Raw genomic sequence first — 17,418 nt, 5'->3', positions numbered from 1 at the left:
AAACAATAGCCGGGCGTAGCGGCGTGCGCCTGTAGTCCCAGCTACTCGGGAGGCTGAGGCAGGAGGATGGCGTGAACCTAGGAGGTGGAGCTTGCAGTGAGCCGAGATCGCGCCACTGCACTCTAGCCGGGGCGACAGACTCTTGTCTCAAAAAAAAGAAAAAAAATTAGGCCGGGCGCGGTGACTCACGCCTGTAATCTCAGCACTTCGGGAGGCCTAGGTGGACGGATCACAAGGTGAGGAGTTCGAGACCAGCCTGGCCAATATGGTGAAACCCCGTCTCTACTAAAAAAACGAAAATTAGCCGGGCGTGGTGGCGGGCGCCTGTAGTCCCAGCTGCTTGGGAAGCTGAGGCAGTAGAATCACTTGAACCCAGGAGGCAGAGGCAGTGAGCCGAGATCGCCCCACTGCACTCCAGCCTAGGAGACAGAGACTCCATCTCAAAAAATAATAAAATAAATAAAAATTTAAAAATTAGCTAGGACTGGTGGCGCACGCCTGTAATCCCAACTACTTGGGAGGCTGAGACAGGAGAATCGCTTGAGCTCAGGAGGCAGAGGTTGCAGTGAGCCAGGATGATGCCATTGCACTCCAGCTTGAGCGACAGAGCGAGACTCTTATTAAAAAAAAGAAAAAAGAAAAACGTGGCACTAAACAAACCAAGAAAGGGACACTTGTTTCCAGTGTTTGAGCTGAAACAAGAGGAGCCCAGCTGAACTATGCACATCAGGTCTTCAGCGTGTTGCAGCTGTGTGTGTAAGCATTGCTCTCCAAAACACCACAAAAGCACTGCCTTCGTTTTCCGGGTATGAATACATTTTAGCAAGGATGCAAATTTGCAGATAATCTACAAATACTGAGGATCGACTGTAATTGGTTCGGTTTGTAATCCTGTACATTTCACTTTATTTACAAACATGACTCTGTGAAGGGGGATATGGCCCTAATAAGGAGACAAACCGCTCAGGCACAGTGACTCATGCCTGTGATCCCAGTACTTTGAGATGCCAAGGTAGGAGGACCGCTTGAGCCCGGGAGGTGGAAACCAGCCTGGGCAATGTGAGACACCATTTCTACAATTTTTTTTTTTTGAGACAGAGTCTCACTCTGTTGCCCAGGCTGGAGTACAGTGGTGTGATCTCAACTCACTGCAACCTCTTGCCTCCCGGGTTCAAGTGAGTCTCGTGCCTCAGCCTCCCAAGGAGCTGGGATTACAGGCACCCACCACCATGCCCAGCTAATTTTTGTATTTTTAGTAGAGATGGGGTTTCACCATGTTGGCCGGGCTGGTCTTGAACTCCTGACCTCAAGTGATCCACCTGCCTTGGCCTCCCACAAAAATTCTTTTTTAAAAATTAGCTAGGTGTGGTGTTGCATGCCTTTAGTTCTAGCTACTAGAGAGGCTGAAGTGGGAGGATCACTTGAGCCCAGGAGGTTGAGGCTGCAGTGAGCCATGATAGTGCCACTGTATTCCAGTATAGGCAACAGAGCAAGACCCTATCTCCAAAAAAAAAAAAGGGGTGTGTGTGTGACAAACCACTGGTCTTTAGGTAGATGAGAAACCAGCAAAAGAGACTTGAAAGGAGCAATGGGAGGAGAAAAACAAGAAGAGGGTGGTGTCCTAGACACAGGTGAAGTTAGACTGTACCTTTCTGTGGAACTCGCTAGAAAGACTCCATGACCATCATACAGCATTAGGTAGAATAACCAGATTGTGCAACAGGAAAAAAAAAAAAGCAAGTTGCTGGACTATTTACAGATATTCTCTCAAATATGTTACATGTCCAGGAGACAGGTTCTTGTAGGTGCTCCAAATAAATATTTCTAGAATGAACTGGTTCCTTCCTTAATTTGTGTAAGCCACAGAAATCTCTGAACCAAATCTCCTCTACTTAGAACTTCAGTTCTGGAGTGTAAGAACAGACAGTTGAACACTTTGTAACATTTTTAATACAAAAAGTTTTAAACAATTTATTTTTGGCAAAAACAGGTAGGGCGACCACCACCCCACAGCCCTGAGCTGAAAAGGCAGGTTTGGAAAAGCACACGAAGAGGGCAGGGACATGAGGTGTCATCTTGTAGCAGCTTCTGAGAAAGAGCTCAGTCCAATGGCAAGTTCAAGTCCACGGGTGAGGCGGCCAGGATGCCCTCCTGGAAGGGAAAAGTGGCAGAGCCCTGTGAGCAGGGCAGGTATTCCCCCCCTACAGCAGCGTCCACATCAGCCCTGTGAGATCAGAGACAGGAAGGCGAGGAACCAGAGAGCAGAGAGTGACAGACACCCAGAGAAGCGCACAGGGACGAGGGGGACAGAGTCCTAGCAGGAGGAGGAAAGGCACTGGAGTGGGGTTAGGCAGAGACCCAGAGAGAGTGAAGAGTCGAGGGACAGAGTCAGAGAAGGGGAAGAGTCTTGGGATTTGAACAATTCAGAGCGGTGGTTTCGTGTACAAATCCAGATTCCAACACGCTGCACGCTGGGGACTTTCCCTCTCCACCCCCACAAGATGAGGATAGTAAGAGCCCCATGAGGTTGTAGTGGGTTTAAATGGGATCATTCCATTGAAATCCCTGGCAGAGGACCTGGCCCACCAAGAAAGCTTGCCTGCTATCGATCCTATTAAAAATTTTTTTAAAGAAATTGTCCAGGCGTGGTAGCTCATGCCTGTAATTCCAGCACTTTGGGAGGCCGAGGCAGGAGAATCGCTTGAACCTGGGAGGCGGAGGTTACAGTGAGCCAAGGTCGTGCCACTGCATTCCAGTCTGGGCAACAGAGTGAGACTCCGTCTCAAAAAATAAAATAAAATAAATGAGCTTCTTTGCTGAGCCCAACACTTATATCCAGTCCCCTCAACATGTGCGATGAGTTCTGATCTTACTGTAGACTGGACCATCTCCAGTCCTGCTCCTCACCCCCATCGCCCCTGTCCCCACCCCCATAGCCCCCATCCATCCCCCATCTTCTCAGGGAACTTAGATGTCCCCCTGCAGCTGCTTAGGCCAGCATCCTTTGGCCTGTCCCCACATCTGGCCCATTAGCCAAATCTGTCTGCTCCACTGCTAAGTTAAATCCAGCATGCTCCACTGCCCCTGACTTGGGTCTGATCGCAGTCTGTCCCCAGTCGGCCGCCAGAGGGCACCCGTTAACGCCTAAATCAGCGACTGTCTAAGCTGCTCAGAGTCCTTGGCTTACCCGGAGTCAAAGTCCCAGTTGTCACTCACCGTGACCACAGGGTCCCGGCTGGCCCAGCGCCTCTCCTCCTCTCAGCTCTCGCCCACTCACCCTGCTCCAGCCCTACTGGCCTCCTCCTCCCTGCTCCTCAAACACACTTGACCAGCTCCTGCCAGGGAAACCGGTTCCATCCAGAGCCTGGCTTGTGTCCCTCTCTCGGTGAATACCCACAGCGACCCCCGAGGCAGGTAAATGAGACGGTGCTCACTGGACCAGGGGGGAAAGTGTCACTCAGGGAGACTGCAACAGTCACCAAGTCACAGGGCCAGTATGCTGGAGCCCAATCCAACTCTGAAACCGGCACTGGAGATAAAGTAAGAGTGGGGAAGACTTTTGGGTCTTCTGAAGCTGATGTGTTAGAGGCAGGAGATGCCAGGAAAGAAAAATAAACCAGAAGATAAGCAAAACAAGTCAATTCCACCAGCTGTTAGAAGGCGCAAATTGCTATGGAAGGAAAAGTAGAGCAGGAAGCGGGAAGGAGAGTGGTGGGGGTGTGTGGAGGTGGCTGTGATTGTCAGTGGGGACCTGGGAAGGCCTTGTTGGGGGTGAAACCAGACCCCACCAGAAGGGGCAGAGGACGGAGGCGGGGCTTCCCCGGGAGGGCATCCTGGCAGGCGTTGTTGGAACGGCAGCGAGTAGACACATATAACCACATCAACAAATGCCCGCATGCCAGGCAGTACACAGACAGCTTACCAGATTGACCCCATTTTAACCCTCAGAGTGACCCTCTGAGGTAGCATGACTACTCTCCCTACTTTATTTTTTGAGGCAGGGTCTCACTCTGTCACCCACACTAGAGTACAGTGGCGCAATCATAGCTCACCACAACCTTGAACTCCCGGGCTCAAGTGATCCTCCTGGCTCCTCTGCCTCCTGAGTAGCTGGGAGTAAATGTGTGAGCTCCCACACCTTGCTAATTTATTATTAACTTTTTAAATTTTTATTTATTTATTTATTTATTTATTTATTTTTTTTTTTGAGACAGAGTCTCGCTCTGGCGCCCAGGCTGGAGTGCAGTGGCCGGATCTCAGCTCACTGCAAGCTCCGCTCCGGATTCCATGGCCCTCCTGCCTCAGCCTCCCGAGTAGCTGGGACTACAGGCCACCTAAGCGCCCGGCTAGTTTTTGTATTTTTTTTTTTTGAGCCGGGTCTGGCTCCTGTCGCCCCAGGCTGCAGGTGCAGTGGCGGGATCTCAGCTCACTGCAGCTCCACCTCACAGGTTCTGCCATTCTCTGCCTCAGCCTCCCGGTAGCTGGGACTACAGGCCGCCACCTGGCCAGCCTAAGTTTTTGTATTTTAGTAGAGGCGGGGTTTCACGTGTCAGCCAGGATTGGTGCGATCTCCTGACTCGTGATCCGCCTGTCTCGGCCTCCCAAAGTGCTGGGATTACAGGCTTGAGCCACCGGCCCGGCCAGTTTGCTGTATTTTTAGTAGAGCGGGGTTTCGTGTTAGCCAGGATGGTCTCGATCTCCTGACACCCGTGATCCAGCCGTCTAGAGAGGCCTCCCAAAGTGCTGGGATTACAGGCTTGAGCCACCGTGCCCGGCCAAATTTTATTTATTTTTGAGACAGAGTTCCCGCTCTGTCTCAAGGATGAAGGGATTGCCCAGGCTGGAGTGCAGTGGCGCCCAATCTTGGCTCACTACCACCTCCTGCCTCCCAGGTTCCAGCAATTCTCCTGCCAGCCTCCCCAAGTAGCTGGGATTACAGGTGTGTGCGCTAGCATGCCTGGCCAATTTTAGCTGACTGTGGTACAGACTGTCACATGGTCAGGCTGCTCTCAAGTCCTGACCTCAGTGATCCACCCACCTCAGCCTCCCAAAGTGCTGGGATTGCAGAAGCGTGAGCCACCCACGTTTTTATTGTTTGTTTGAGACACAGTCTCACTCTGTCACCCAGGCTGGAGTGCAGTGGTGGTCCCTGAAAGCTCACTGCAATCTCTGCCACTCCCTGGTTGGTTCTCATGCCTCAATCTCCGGTAGCTGGGATTACAGGAGCCTGCCACAAAGCCCGGCTAATTTATAGCCCTTTTAGTAGAGATGGGGTTTCACCACACTGGCCAGGCTGGTCTCCAAACTCCTGACCTCAGGTGATCCCTGCTGCTTCAGCCTCCCAAGGTGCTGGGAATACAGTGAGCCACACCCTGACCCTGGCTAATTGCTCAATTTTGTAGAGATGGGGTGCTACTATGTTGTCCAGGCTGGTCTTGAACTCTGGCCTCAAATGATTCTCCTGCCTCAGCCTCCAAGTTCTGGGGTGAGGCATGAGCCACCTGCTTGACTCTCCCTGAGGTATCTCAGTCACTGGTTTCAGCTCACAGTGATAGTGTACCCAGTGCAGCTGGCATGAGCATAGCATCGCACTCATCACTGCAGTCCTGGCGTAGCAGGGCTCAGCACAGAAACGAGCATTGGGCTGGGAGAACCACCTGAAGGGTCTGGCGGGAACCTAAGAACCTCTATCACAAGACAGTTGGGTAAAAATGGGGCCGCAGAGAGAGGCTTCAACGGCTCACCCAGCCCCCGTGGGCCTGGATCCAGGGCGTGAAACTGTGCCGCGTGCTCCAAGAGTCCGGCCAGGGGTGCCCCAGCCATGGCCTTGTCAGCTCCACATGTGGGGCTAGGGCCAGGGCTCGGGGAAGAGGAGGCCGGAGGGCATGCCTACGGCTTGGGTGAGGGGTGTCCTCGGCTACAGAACAGCTCCACCAGGCGTGAAAGAGCCGGGAGGACAGAGGCGCCTCAGCTGCTGGGACGAATGGAGGCCAGCTGTAGGGTGGAAGAGGCAGGGTCTGCGTCAGCAGCGCCCCCGGGGCCAACCAACAGGGGGGGCTTGGAGGCGTGACTTCCCGGTTCAGGATCTTTCTAGACGCTAAAGTTCTAGGCCACCCCTCATCCATATTAGCCAATCAAGCCGGACTCTAGGGTCTCTGCCAAACTACCCCCACCCCCGGGATACGGGCCTAGAACGCCTGTCGCTAAGCCACGCCCCTGCCCTTGCCTCAAGAGCCAATCAGGCCCAATCTCTATTGTAACGGAGTTAATCTAGCGACACCCCCGGTAGCCTTTCCTAGGGGCCTAGTGTCTACAACAATCTTGCCCTCTACCATTCAATTAGTATTAGAGGACCATGTGCCTTGCCCAAGCTCCTGAGCCAATCAGATTCCAGGACACAGCCACAAGCCAGGCCTCCTCTGTTAGTACATTTTCCCCTACATTGTAAGCCAGGCCCCTTCTATGCTCAGTAAGATTTTAGACACTCCCCCATCCCCACATTCATTCCCTTACTTCCCCAACCTGGTCAATCTCTTCTAGATGTTTTTGATGGCCACATCTTCTGAATTTAGGCCACACCCCTCTAACAATCAATTAAAACCACTAATTTACAGTACAGTACTACCCTAACCATACTCCTGTCGTTCAACCATTCTTTTTTTTTTTTAAGACAGAGTCGGCCGGGCGCAGTGGCTCACGCCTGTAATCCCAGCACTTTGGGAGACAGAGGTGGGCGGATCACCCGAGGTCAGGAGTTCGAGACCAGCCTGGCCAACATGGAAAAACCCCGTCTCTACTAAAAATACAAAACTAGCCAGGCGTGGTGGCATATGACTGTAATCCCAGCTATTGGGAGCTACTTGGGAAGCTGAGGCAGGAGAATCGCTTGAACCCAGGAGGCACAGGTTGCGGTGAGCTGAGATTGTGTCATTGCACTCCAGCCTGGGCAACAAGAACAAAACTCTGTATCAAAAAAAAAAAAAAAAGTCTCTCTCCGTCACCCATGCTGGGGTGCAGTGGCGCAATCTTGGCTCACTGCAACCTCCGCCTCCTGGGCTTAAGCGATTCTCCCGCCTCAGCCTTCCAAGTAGCTGGGATTACAGGCATGCGCCACCGCACCTGGCTAATTTTTGTATTTTTAGTAGAGATGGGGTTTCACCGTGTTGGCCAGGCTGGTCTCGATCTCCTGACCTCAAGTCATCCGCCCACCTAGGCCTCCCAAAGTGGTGGGATTACAGGCATGAGCCACCACGCCCAGCCTCAACCCTTCATTGAAACCTTGTCCCAGCCTCTTTCCACCTGACCATCCAAAGAAAATACAGATCCAGCTTCTGATCCCAGTGCCCCACCATTCCGCAACTCTTGTCCTTGCCAAGGGGTGGGACAGACGCCCATCACCTTCTGGTTAATGACTTCTGCCTCCTCCTCCAGCAGGGCCACCAGCCTCCGCAGTATGGCTTCCTTCTCTGTGGGTGGGGGACCCTGTAATTCTGGAGGCAGAAGAGAATTTGGCTGGGGGCAGAACCCTATCCTCCTACTCCCATCCTTTTCTGGGGCTCCTCCGTGCCTCACCTGGGCTAGGTGGAGATTTCAGTTGCTCTTGGACCAGCTGTTCCAGCCGCTGAGCCACCAAGGCATAGAAGTCTGGAGTAGCTGGGCCTGGGGTGAAAAGAGTTAATGACAGGTTTCCAGGACATTGGAAACTTATGGATTCTCTCCTTCCTCCAACTACCTTGGCAGGTGGCAATGATTCCCATTTTATAATGGGGTAAGCTGAGTCCCAGTGAGAAAACTTGGTAAAAAATGCCAAAACCTTTGTACTTTTCATTTTATCAGATCCTCAAACTGCACTTAGAATGTCAGAGCTGGCCGAGTGCGGTGGCTCACGTCTGTAATCCCAGCACTTTGGAGGCCGACACGGGAGGGTCACTTGAGGCCAGGAGTTTGAGGCCAGCCTGGCCAACATAGAGAAACCCTGTGTCTACTAAAAGTACAAAAATTAGCTGGTATGCTGGAGTGCATCTGCAAGCCCAGCCACTCGGAAGGCTGAGGCACGATAATCACTTGAACCCAGGAGGTGGGGATTGCAATGAGTCGAGATTGCAACCCTGCACTCCAGCCTGGGTGACAGAGCTCTGTCTCCAAAAGACTGTCAGAGCTGAACTAGACCTCGAAGATGATCTCATCCAAGGAAGGCAAACACAAGACACTACTGTTAGTATCCCCCTTCCCTCACCCACTTCAGACATCACCAATTGATCAAAGCACTTCCTCTCCCCAGCTGTGAACTCCTTTTCAAGCTAGCACTCGCAGCAGCCATTACTAGTCTGTCAAGGTTCACACCTATGGGGAAACTTGTGGGTCACCTTGATCAAGTCCAGTGACCTCCTCCCCAATTCCTACTCTGCTATTGGAAAAACAGGGGAGCAAGGAAGAGAAAGCATTTTCCCCAGAGTCACGCAACTAAAACAGCCAGGGAGATGTAATTGAAAACCAGCCCTCCTACCCCTCTATCAGGGGTATTCCTGGCTACAAAAGTCCTAGGGGCAGGGAAGTAGTTATGGAAGGAAAGAGACAACAACCAGATGGACCAAATGCTCTCTGAAAGCCAACCCACAGCATTGACAGATAGAAATCTAATTGGGGAGAGGAGACGACAGGACGGTTCCATCCTGAAGGCTGATGCTAGAGACTCCACACAGCCACCCCCTGAGTGATCTTAAACTAGCACCTTATCCCGTGTTCTGCCAGTTTCATAGATGATCATGGAAATCTCTTACCAGGCTCTGAACCATAGCAGGGGCGGATGGGCAGAGAGCAAGGCCGAGGGGACTCAGGGGGTGCTGCTCCTCGCCCCAGGGAGCAGGGAAGACATCTTCGAAGGCGGCTCAGGAAGTCTGTTGGCTCTTCTTGGGCAGGGCTTCTGGGGAAGAGGACTTCAGAGAGTGACCCCACCAAAGATCCCCTGCAAGCAGGCTCTTTCCCCAACTCCCTCCCTCCCCCGCTGAGGACCTCTCTCCAAAACAGAGAATAGAGCCAGATATAAAGAGAGGAGACAGACTGAGACCAGGAGCAAGAGTTAGGAGGGACCCTCAAATGCTGGCCCCTGGGGGAGAAGGGCAACTCCTCTTACCTGAGTGGAGTTGGAACAGGAGACCCGGCAGCCTCACCACGCCTAAGGAAGGCAGCTAGGACCCTCAGCGTGTCTTCCCGGAGCCCCAGCTCTTCAGAGCCTGCCATGGAGGCACCTGTGAGAGAGGGGACTAGGGACTGGACTCCAAGGGGTTAGCAAGAAGTGGAGGCTTGGTTGGGGACCAGGACTTGTGAGTCCCAAGGAAGGCCTGGACTCCTGGGTCCTTTGGAAAGTGTCGGTCTAGGGGCCTAGACTCTTGAGTCCTCAGACGAAAGAGGGGTCAGGAAAGACTCTTTGATCCAAGGAAAGGTGGGGGGGCTGGGTGCCCAGATTCGTGGGTCTAAAGGAGGAGGGAGCTGGGGTCCTAGACTCCTGAGTCTTAGAGAGAAAGGAACTGGAGCCCCAGACCCTTAGGCTCCCAGGAAGAAGGGGCTTAGCGCCCCAACTCCTGCATTCTATAAGAGGCATATGCCAAACTACTGAAACCCTTAAAGCATCGGGAACTACCAATCCCAGGAGGCTTCAGGGCAAATCTTCCCCTCGGTCCGCGCTTCTTCGCCGCGCAGCCTGCTGTGAGGTGTAGTTCCAAATCCCCGACTCCGGCTGGAATCTAGAGGACCCTGGACCCTTGGATGTCGGAGAAGCGGGACTGGGGTGCCCACTACTGGATCCTGGCCCGCTCCTCTTCCCTCCTTACCCCACCCCTCGTCAACACCCCGCTGACCTGTTCCGGGGCCTCACCGCCGCCTCCTCCACTCAACCTGCCGCCGCCTCTACTCAACTTGTACAAACTTTATTAGTTCAACTTTCCCGCGCCTGCGCACTGGGCCGGGTCGGTAACTGGCCCAACGAAGAAAGGGCGGAACGCTGGATGCACGCTCAATTTGCATGTGACGCTCCCAGCATGCCTCTGGCCGGAAACCCAAAAAAGGGCATAGGGGCGGGGACAGCCCCGGGCCCGGCGGGCCGTCCGTTCGGCTCCGGGGTGTGTTACCCAAAGAATGATAAAGTTGGTTTTATTTCAAGAAGTCGATCGAAAAGAAAGCCTCAGCGCTCTAGAGTTCAGCTGACGGGAAAGGGGGTGCGCAGCCTCGAGTTTGAGAGCTATCCGGAGCCCCAAAACAGGGGTGGGCGCCAGCTCCCTACACGCCCTGACCTTCCATTGTAGGTAACGCGGAAGAGCCTGGGAGAGCGTTAGTGGCGTCCGAGAGCGAGGAGCGGGAAACAGCATGGGTCTGCACGGAGAGTGGAAAGGCAGGCTGTGTACTCTGGGGAAAGTGGAGCAAGGAAGGAGCTCCAGTGGCCGACGCTGGAGGTCGGCTGGAGAAAAACTAGAAAAAGTAGGGAGGAAAGAGGAAAACAGGAGGCGTCTACACTGAGGGGTTCTACAGAGGGAAGGATGGACTCCGTACATGGGTGTAGTTCACTCCCGAAACCTGAGGCGTGCTCTGTCCTGGAGGAGGGGGGCTGGCAGTCGAGGAGGAATTGGATGGAAGTTCTGTGTTGGAAATGTTTCGGGGGATCTTCTGTAGGGGGACTGGGGAAGGGGATCTACACTGGGGTAAATGCAGGAGATAGAGGCTTACACGTGAATCGATTCTGCACTGAAATAACTAGGGAAAGAGGATGCTACCCTGAAAGTGGGGATACTTGCTTTCGATGATGTTGGGGAGAGAGGAGGTCTATACTGGCGGAATTGAGAGAGTGGAGGGTCTGCACTGAAGACACTGGGGAAGGGTATGCCATGGATATGGGAAGGAACCCTAGCGGATTAAGGAGCCTCTCGGGAAGATGGGAGGATGGGAAGAGGAGGTTTCCTGTTTGTACCCCCGAAAATATGGGTGAAGGACCTGTGCCGTGGCCCGTGAGAGGGAGGGTTCTGGGTGCGGAAACTCCAGGCCAGGTGGGTCCGGGGGAGGCCGGTCGCGCCCAGAAAATGCCCTATACGCGCAGGCCGGACCATGGGAACCCCAAAGCCACGGATCCTGCCCTGGCTGGTGTCGCAGCTGGACCTGGGGCAACTGGAGGGCGTGGCCTGGGTGAACGAGAGCCGCACGCGCTTCCGCATCCCTTGGAAGCACGGCCTACGGCAGGATGCACAGGAGGAGGATTTCAGAATCTTCCAGGTGCGTGAGACGACCGGGGACGCTGGAAACCCTGAGCTGCGCGCGGGGCAGAAAGGACTCCTAGCGGGCCGGGCTGAGACGGCTGAGGTGGCGCCCGAGGGGCTGGCTCGTGCCAACGTTGGTGGGTGGGGCTAGAACGGGAGGGGCGGGGCTAGCCGGATCAGCTGACTGATGCTGGGGCGCAAGCAGGGTTGGAGCTGCCCGGTTACGGCAGTAAAACCGGGAAAGCCGGTTAGTACGCAAAGGAAATGAATCCTGGGGTTTTGGGGCTCTCTAGGGGCCGGGGCTCTTGGTTGTAGGATAGATACTGGGGGATGGTTTTTGAAACATCAGAGGTGAGACCTGGAGCCCCAAATCTGGGGTTCCTAACCACCGTATTAGTATATGCCAGAGGTGGTAAACAGTGTGAGGGGCGGGGTTATCACAGAGGGTGTCGCGGGGCAGGTGGTGCACGCGGTTAGACACCAAGTTGGACTTGGAAGCCTGGCTTAGAAAGAAGAGGTTTCTGGGCCGGGCGCCGTGGTTCACACCTGTAATCCCAGCACTTTGGGAGGCCGAGGCGGGCTATCACCTGAGGTCAGGAGTTTGAGACCAGCCTGGCCAACATGGTGAAAATACAAAATTATTAGTGAAAATACAAAATTATTGGTGAAAATACAAAATTATCTACTAAAAATACAAAAATTAGCCAGGTGCGGTGGTGCCCGCCTGTAATGCCAGCTACTCAGGAGGCTGAGACAGGAGAATTGCTTGAACCAGGGAGGCGGAAGTTGCAGTGAGCTGAGATTGCGCCATTGCATTCCAGCCTGGGTGACAAGAGTGAAACTCCATCTCAAAAAGAAAAAAAGGCTTTTGGCCGGGCACGGTGGCTCAAGCCTGTAATCCCAGCACTTTGGGAGGCCGAGACGGGCGGATCACGAGGTCAGGAGATCGAGACCATCCTGGCTAACACAGTGAAACCCCGTCTCTACTAAAAATACAAAAAAAACTTAGCCGGGCGAGGTGGCAGGCGCCTGTAGTCCCAGCTACTCGGGAGGCTGAGGCAGGAGAATGGCATGAACCCGGGAGGTGGAGCTTGCAGTGAGCTGAGATCCGGCCACTGCACTCCAGCCTGGGTGACAGAGCGAGACTCCGTCTCAAAAAAAAAAAAAAAAAAAGAAAGAAAAAAAGGCTTTTAAAAACTTGAGGTGGGGGATGGAGGTAGATAGGACGGGGGGATTTGGGGATGGAACTTGCAGACTTAGAACTTGCCAGGGAAAGAGGGTGGTGTTAGGATTCAGGAGACAGGGTTAGGGCCCCAGGAGCAGGATCTAAGTCGTCCTCCCCCACTATCCTGACACCACTGTTGCCCCAGGCCTGGGCCGAGGCCACTGGTGCGTACGTTCCCGGGAGGGATAAGCCAGACCTGCCAACCTGGAAGAGGAATTTCCGTTCTGCCCTCAACCGCAAAGATGGGTTGTGTTTAGCAGAGGACCGGAGCAAGGACCCTCACGACCCACATAAGATCTACGAGTTTGTGAACTCAGGTCTGCCAGATCGGGGTTCATGTGGGAGGCTGGGGTCCCAAGGGTTCCTGGCACCCCTACTCCCCTCACCACCTTTCTCAACAGGAGTTGGGGACTTTTCCCAGCCAGACTCCTCTCCGGACACCAATGGCGGAGGCAGTACTTCTGATACCCAGGTGAGAATGTGCCCAACCTTCATGCCCCTCAGTCTCTGTCATGTCCCCATGGGCCTTGTCCTCTCCCTGTGGACCATCCCCCTGCTTCCCTGCCTCCAGCCTGCCCCTTACCTGAGCCAGTGCTGGCCCCGTCTGTTCCTGCTCCAGTCTCAGGAGAAAATTCCGAGTTTTCACCCTGCATTCAAGGCCCTAGCACACCTTCCCAGGATTTCATGGACTTCGGCAGGGGGCTGTCAGCCTCTTGAGAACTGAAAACTCCCTCACCTTGATCCTGCTGAGGCCTGAGCTGGGGGAGCATCCCCTCTGAAATTCTACCCAGCCTGCCCCGCCCAGGTCTTACCTGCATAGAGCCAGATCCTTGGGTTGGAATGGTAGCACCTGGCGTTCATGAGAGTGTTTGGCTGTTGATGCCATGGCTGGCTCTGTCCCCAGGCTGGAAGCCCCTTGAAGGCAGAGCTCAAGCCTGACCTCCCTGCATTGCTGAGAACAGACCTGGTCCATATGAAGTCTCCAGAAAAGACTATGGAAATGATTATCTTTCTTTGTTTCCCTCCAGGAAAACATTCTGGATGAGTTACTGGGTAACATGGTGTTGGCCCCACTGCCAGATCCAGGACCCCCAAGCCTGGCTGTAGCCCCTCAGCCCCTGCGGAGCCCCAGCTTGGACAGTCCCACTCCCTTCCCAAACCTGGAGCCCTCTGAGAACCCACTGAAGCGGCTGTTGGTGCCGGGGGAAGGTGAGTGTCAGTTGCAGGCTGGGAGGGCTGAGGTCTGGGCGGCAGCCCCTGACTCTCAATCTCTCTCCCCTTCACACGGCTGCTGCCGCTGCTCAGAGTGGGAGTTCGAGGTGACAGCCTTCTACCGGGGCCGCCAAGTCTTCCAGCAGACCATCTCCTGCCCGGAGGGCCTGCGGCTGGTGGGGTCCGAAGTGGGAGACAGGACGCTGCCTGGATGGCCAATCACACTGCCAGACCCTGGCATGTCCCTGACAGACAGGGGAGTGATGAGCTACGTGAGGCACGTGCTGAGCTCCCTGGGTGGGGGACTGGCTCTGCGGCGGGCCGGGCAGCGGCTCTGGGCCCAGCGGCTGGGGCACTGCCACACATACTGGGCAGTGAGCGAGGAGCTGCTCAACAGCGGGCATGGGCCTGATGGCGAGGTCCCCAAGGACAAGGAAGGAGGCGTGTTCGACCTGGGGCCCTTCATTGTAGGTGAGTGAGATGGGGGCTTCGCCCTGCCCAGTAGAAAGCAGACTGCACAGTGGTTAAGAACTCAGGATTGGCCGGGCACGGTGGCTCACGCCTGTAGTCCCAGCACTTTGGGAGGCTGAGGCGGGCAGATGACATGGTCAGGAGTTTGAGACCAGCCTGGCCAACATAGTGAAACCCCATCTCTACTAAAGATACAAACAAATAGTCGGGCATGGTGGCACACGCCTGTAATCCCAGCTACCTGGCAGGCTGAGGCAGGAGAATCACTTGAACCAGGGAGGCAGAGGTTAAAGTGAGCCGAGATCACACCACTACACTCTAGCCTGGTGACAGAGCTAGACTCTGTCTCAAACAACAACAAGAAAAACTCAGGATTAGGACTGAATTCAGACCCTGGCTGCCCTTGGCCCACTGTATAACCCGAGGCAAAGGACTTTGCCCTGAGCCCGTGGAATCTGAGGACAGTCTCCTCTCTCTACCTGCCTGCCAGCACTGGGGTGAGACACAGGCCCAGTACACAGCATGCTCGGGGAATTAGCTGCCACTGTCATCATTATCGTAACTAATGATGGTGGACAGACCAATAGCAGGAAAGCTATGTCCCTTAGGGTTTCGCTGTGCGGTGGCACTTTCTGCCATGATGGAAATGACAGTCACCTGCACTGTCCGGTGCGGCAGCCACTAGCCATAAGGGCCGAGCACTCAGGTGAGGCGAGTGCCACCAGGACACAATTCGTTTTAATTGATTACAATTTAAACTGAAATGACCTCACATGACTAATGGCTGCAGTTGGACAGTGCGGCCTCAGAGGGGACTGAATGCCAACCAGCTTCTCCAGATTCACTGGCATCCTTGGAAGCCTGGGCCCCCTACTCTGGGCCTGTTGTGAATGCTGAGGCTTGGGGGCTTGCGGGGGTGGGGGGCCTTCCAACAACCCCACCATGATGGAAGGGAGGGAGGAGGAAGTATACAAACAGAATCATGGGGACTTTCCCCAAACAAGCAGTCCTCTGGGCGAGGCAGCAGAGGGCCTTAGGTCAGGGGAGATGGTGGGGATTACCATTCAAGTTTACGGGGAAGGGCGGGTAGAGGGTCCTCTTCTCATCCCTGACTAGACTCCTGGGCCCCCAGATCTGATCACCTTCACGGAAGGAAGTGGACGCTCACCACGCTATGCCCTCTGGTTCTGTGTGGGGGAGTCATGGCCCCAGGACCAGCCATGGACCAAGAGGCTCGTGATGGTCAAGGTGCCTGCAGACCTGAGTCCCTGGGGCTGAGAGGGGTGGCCTTACAGAGGGAAGAGGTTGCTCCCAGGAACTCCAACTCCCAGAGGGCCCTCTAAAAAACTGCAACTTCCAAGATCTCTGCAATAACCAGTTTTTCATCCCCGGGAGCTCCTTCCCATGGCCTCACCTGCAGAACCTGCTTTGAACTCTCTAAACCAGTGGTCCCCAAGCTGTTCAGCACCAGGGACCAGTCTCACGAAAGATAATTTTTCCACAGACAGGGAGGGGGTGGTTTGGGGATGCAACTGCTCCGCTGCAGATCATCAGGCATTAGATTCTCCTAAGGAGCAGCCTAGATCCCTCGCGTGTGCAGTTCACGATGAGTTCGTGCTCCTCTGAGAATCTAATGCTGCCGCTGATCTGACAGCAGGCAGAGCTCAGGCAGTAATATTCCCTCACCCACTGCTCACATCCTGCTGGGCAACCTGATTCCTAACAGGCCATGGGGGGTTGGGGACCCCTGCTCTAAACCATGTCGAAGCTGGTGGACTTCAAGTTTTAGCTGCCATTGTGAGGCCATGGCTGTGGCTCCCACGAGTTGAGATCACAGACTGCTCAGCCCTGACATCTGGGAATACTCTAGCCTCATATGAGAGAGTGTGTGTGTGTGTGTGTGTGTGTGTGTGTGTGTGTGTGTGTATAGAGGGAAATCTACAACTCCCAGCAGCCCTGGGCCTATGGTTCATCCTGGGTTACAGCAGAGGCTGCAGGAAGTTGTAGAGTGTGTGTGTGTGTGTGTGTGTGTGTGTGTGTTTCATCCTGGGTTACAGCGGGGGCTGCAGGGACTTGTAGTTCTCCCAGCCCTGTGTGTGTGTGTGTGTGTGTGTGTGTGTGTTTCATCCTGGGTTACAGCGGGGGCTGCAGGGAGTTGTAGTTCTCCCAGCCCTGACTCCTACCTTGGTGGACACTGGCCGGGTGTTTTCCCTGACTCCTGTCCCCACTTCCCCCGCAGGTTGTGCCCACGTGCCTCAGGGCCTTGGTAGAAATCGCCCGGGTAGGGGGTGCCTCCTCCCTGGAGAACACTGTGGACCTGCACATTTCCAACAGCCACCCACTCTCCCTCACCTCTGACCAGTACAAGGCCTACCTGCAGGACCTGGTGGAGGATATGGATTTCCAGGGCCCTGGGGAGACCTGACCCCTCGCTCCTCATGGTGTGGCCTCTAACCTCCCCACCCCCCACCACCTCAACCAATAAACTGGTTCCTGCTATGATCACCTCTTGTGTGCGTCTGGTGTTGGGTGCCCTCTGACCCAAGCTGGTTGTTATTCCTGCTCAGGGTCTCAGTTTACCCATCTGTGCAGCTATGCACAACTCAGGTGCTCAATGCATGAGGACCAAGCACTGTAGGGGGCAGCTGACACCTCCTCACCTCTGCCCAGGGACCTGGTGGCTGATGGCTGCCCCCATTTTGTAGACCAAGACACAGGCTGGGAGAGGCACAAAGGTCACAGAGTAAGAAACACAAAGACTGGCCAGAACCCAGGTCCCTGCCTTGCCTATGAACAGTGTGGGCAAACGGCCCTTCTCCTTCCAGGCTCAGGCTCCCTCTACATGGGGCTGGAGGGGGCCTTGGTAAAGAGGCTCTGCGGCCACCCTAGAGCCTGCAAAGCCTGCCTGCCTGGTGACCCTGGGCACTGTCACCTCTCCTGGCTAGGCCTCAGTTCTGGGTGATGAAACTGGCAGAAGCCAGCGCAGCCCTGACTCACCCTTCGGCCCTTGCTGCTCTGTGCCTCAGTTTCCCTCTCGGGAGAGTGGATGAGATCACCCCAGCTTCATGGGGCTGCTGAAAAGAGAAGCCAACTCAATGGGGAACGCAGATCCTGCTCTGGGAGCAATTCCAAGGCAGGCACATGGCACGCAGGTGCCCTGAGCTGGGAGGATGCTGATCAGGTGGGGGCCGGCCCCGCCTCCCTGTGAGCAGCTGGCTCCCTGCCAGAGACTGTGCTAAGTGCTCCACCTGTGTCTTATTCAATCCT

The 17,418-nt window shown here is 54.8% G+C and overlaps 2 protein-coding genes across 11 annotated transcripts; one reads left to right on the top strand and one right to left on the bottom strand.

Annotated features, from left to right (window-relative positions):
- Positions 1 to 1,932: 1,932 nt before the first annotated feature.
- On the bottom strand, positions 1,933 to 9,974 carry BCL2L12 (BCL2 like 12). 4 transcript variants are annotated; one of them, XM_031659176.1, is made up of 6 exons: positions 9,858 to 9,974; positions 9,134 to 9,760; positions 8,781 to 8,923; positions 7,573 to 7,659; positions 7,399 to 7,490; positions 1,933 to 2,151 (listed from the first exon to the last, which is right to left on the bottom strand). In XM_031659176.1, the coding sequence occupies exons 2-6, from the start codon at positions 9,238 to 9,240 to the stop codon at positions 2,101 to 2,103; spliced, it is 480 nt and encodes a 159-aa protein (XP_031515036.1). In that variant the 5' UTR covers positions 9,241 to 9,760; positions 9,858 to 9,974; the 3' UTR covers positions 1,933 to 2,100. The 4 variants fall into 4 exon arrangements, with proteins under 4 accessions (XP_031515036.1, XP_031515037.1, XP_031515039.1 ...); XM_031659177.1 differs by having other exon boundaries at positions 9,134 to 9,248; positions 9,858 to 9,967; XM_031659179.1 differs by having other exon boundaries at positions 8,781 to 8,920; positions 9,134 to 9,248; positions 9,858 to 9,967.
- Positions 9,975 to 10,067: 93 nt separating this feature from the next.
- Positions 10,068 to 16,656, top strand: IRF3 (interferon regulatory factor 3). 7 transcript variants are annotated; one of them, XM_009194993.2, is made up of 8 exons: positions 10,068 to 10,301; positions 11,087 to 11,259; positions 12,614 to 12,785; positions 12,870 to 12,940; positions 13,497 to 13,677; positions 13,774 to 14,151; positions 15,284 to 15,399; positions 16,391 to 16,656. In XM_009194993.2, exons 2-8 carry the CDS (start codon positions 11,095 to 11,097, stop codon positions 16,574 to 16,576), a joined length of 1,269 nt encoding a protein of 422 aa, XP_009193257.1. In that variant the 5' UTR covers positions 10,068 to 10,301; positions 11,087 to 11,094; the 3' UTR covers positions 16,577 to 16,656. The 7 variants fall into 7 exon arrangements, with proteins under 7 accessions (XP_009193257.1, XP_009193256.1, XP_009193252.1 ...); XM_009194992.3 differs by having other exon boundaries at positions 10,116 to 10,297; XM_009194988.3 differs by having other exon boundaries at positions 10,184 to 10,297; positions 12,614 to 12,940.
- The last annotated feature ends 762 nt before the right edge of the window (positions 16,657 to 17,418 follow it).

This window comes from Papio anubis, chromosome 20, assembly GCF_008728515.1.
Source record: "Papio anubis isolate 15944 chromosome 20, Panubis1.0, whole genome shotgun sequence".
In the NCBI taxonomy this organism is placed as follows: domain Eukaryota; kingdom Metazoa; phylum Chordata; class Mammalia; order Primates; family Cercopithecidae; genus Papio; species Papio anubis.
This window is presented reverse-complemented; position numbering and strand designations above follow the sequence as displayed.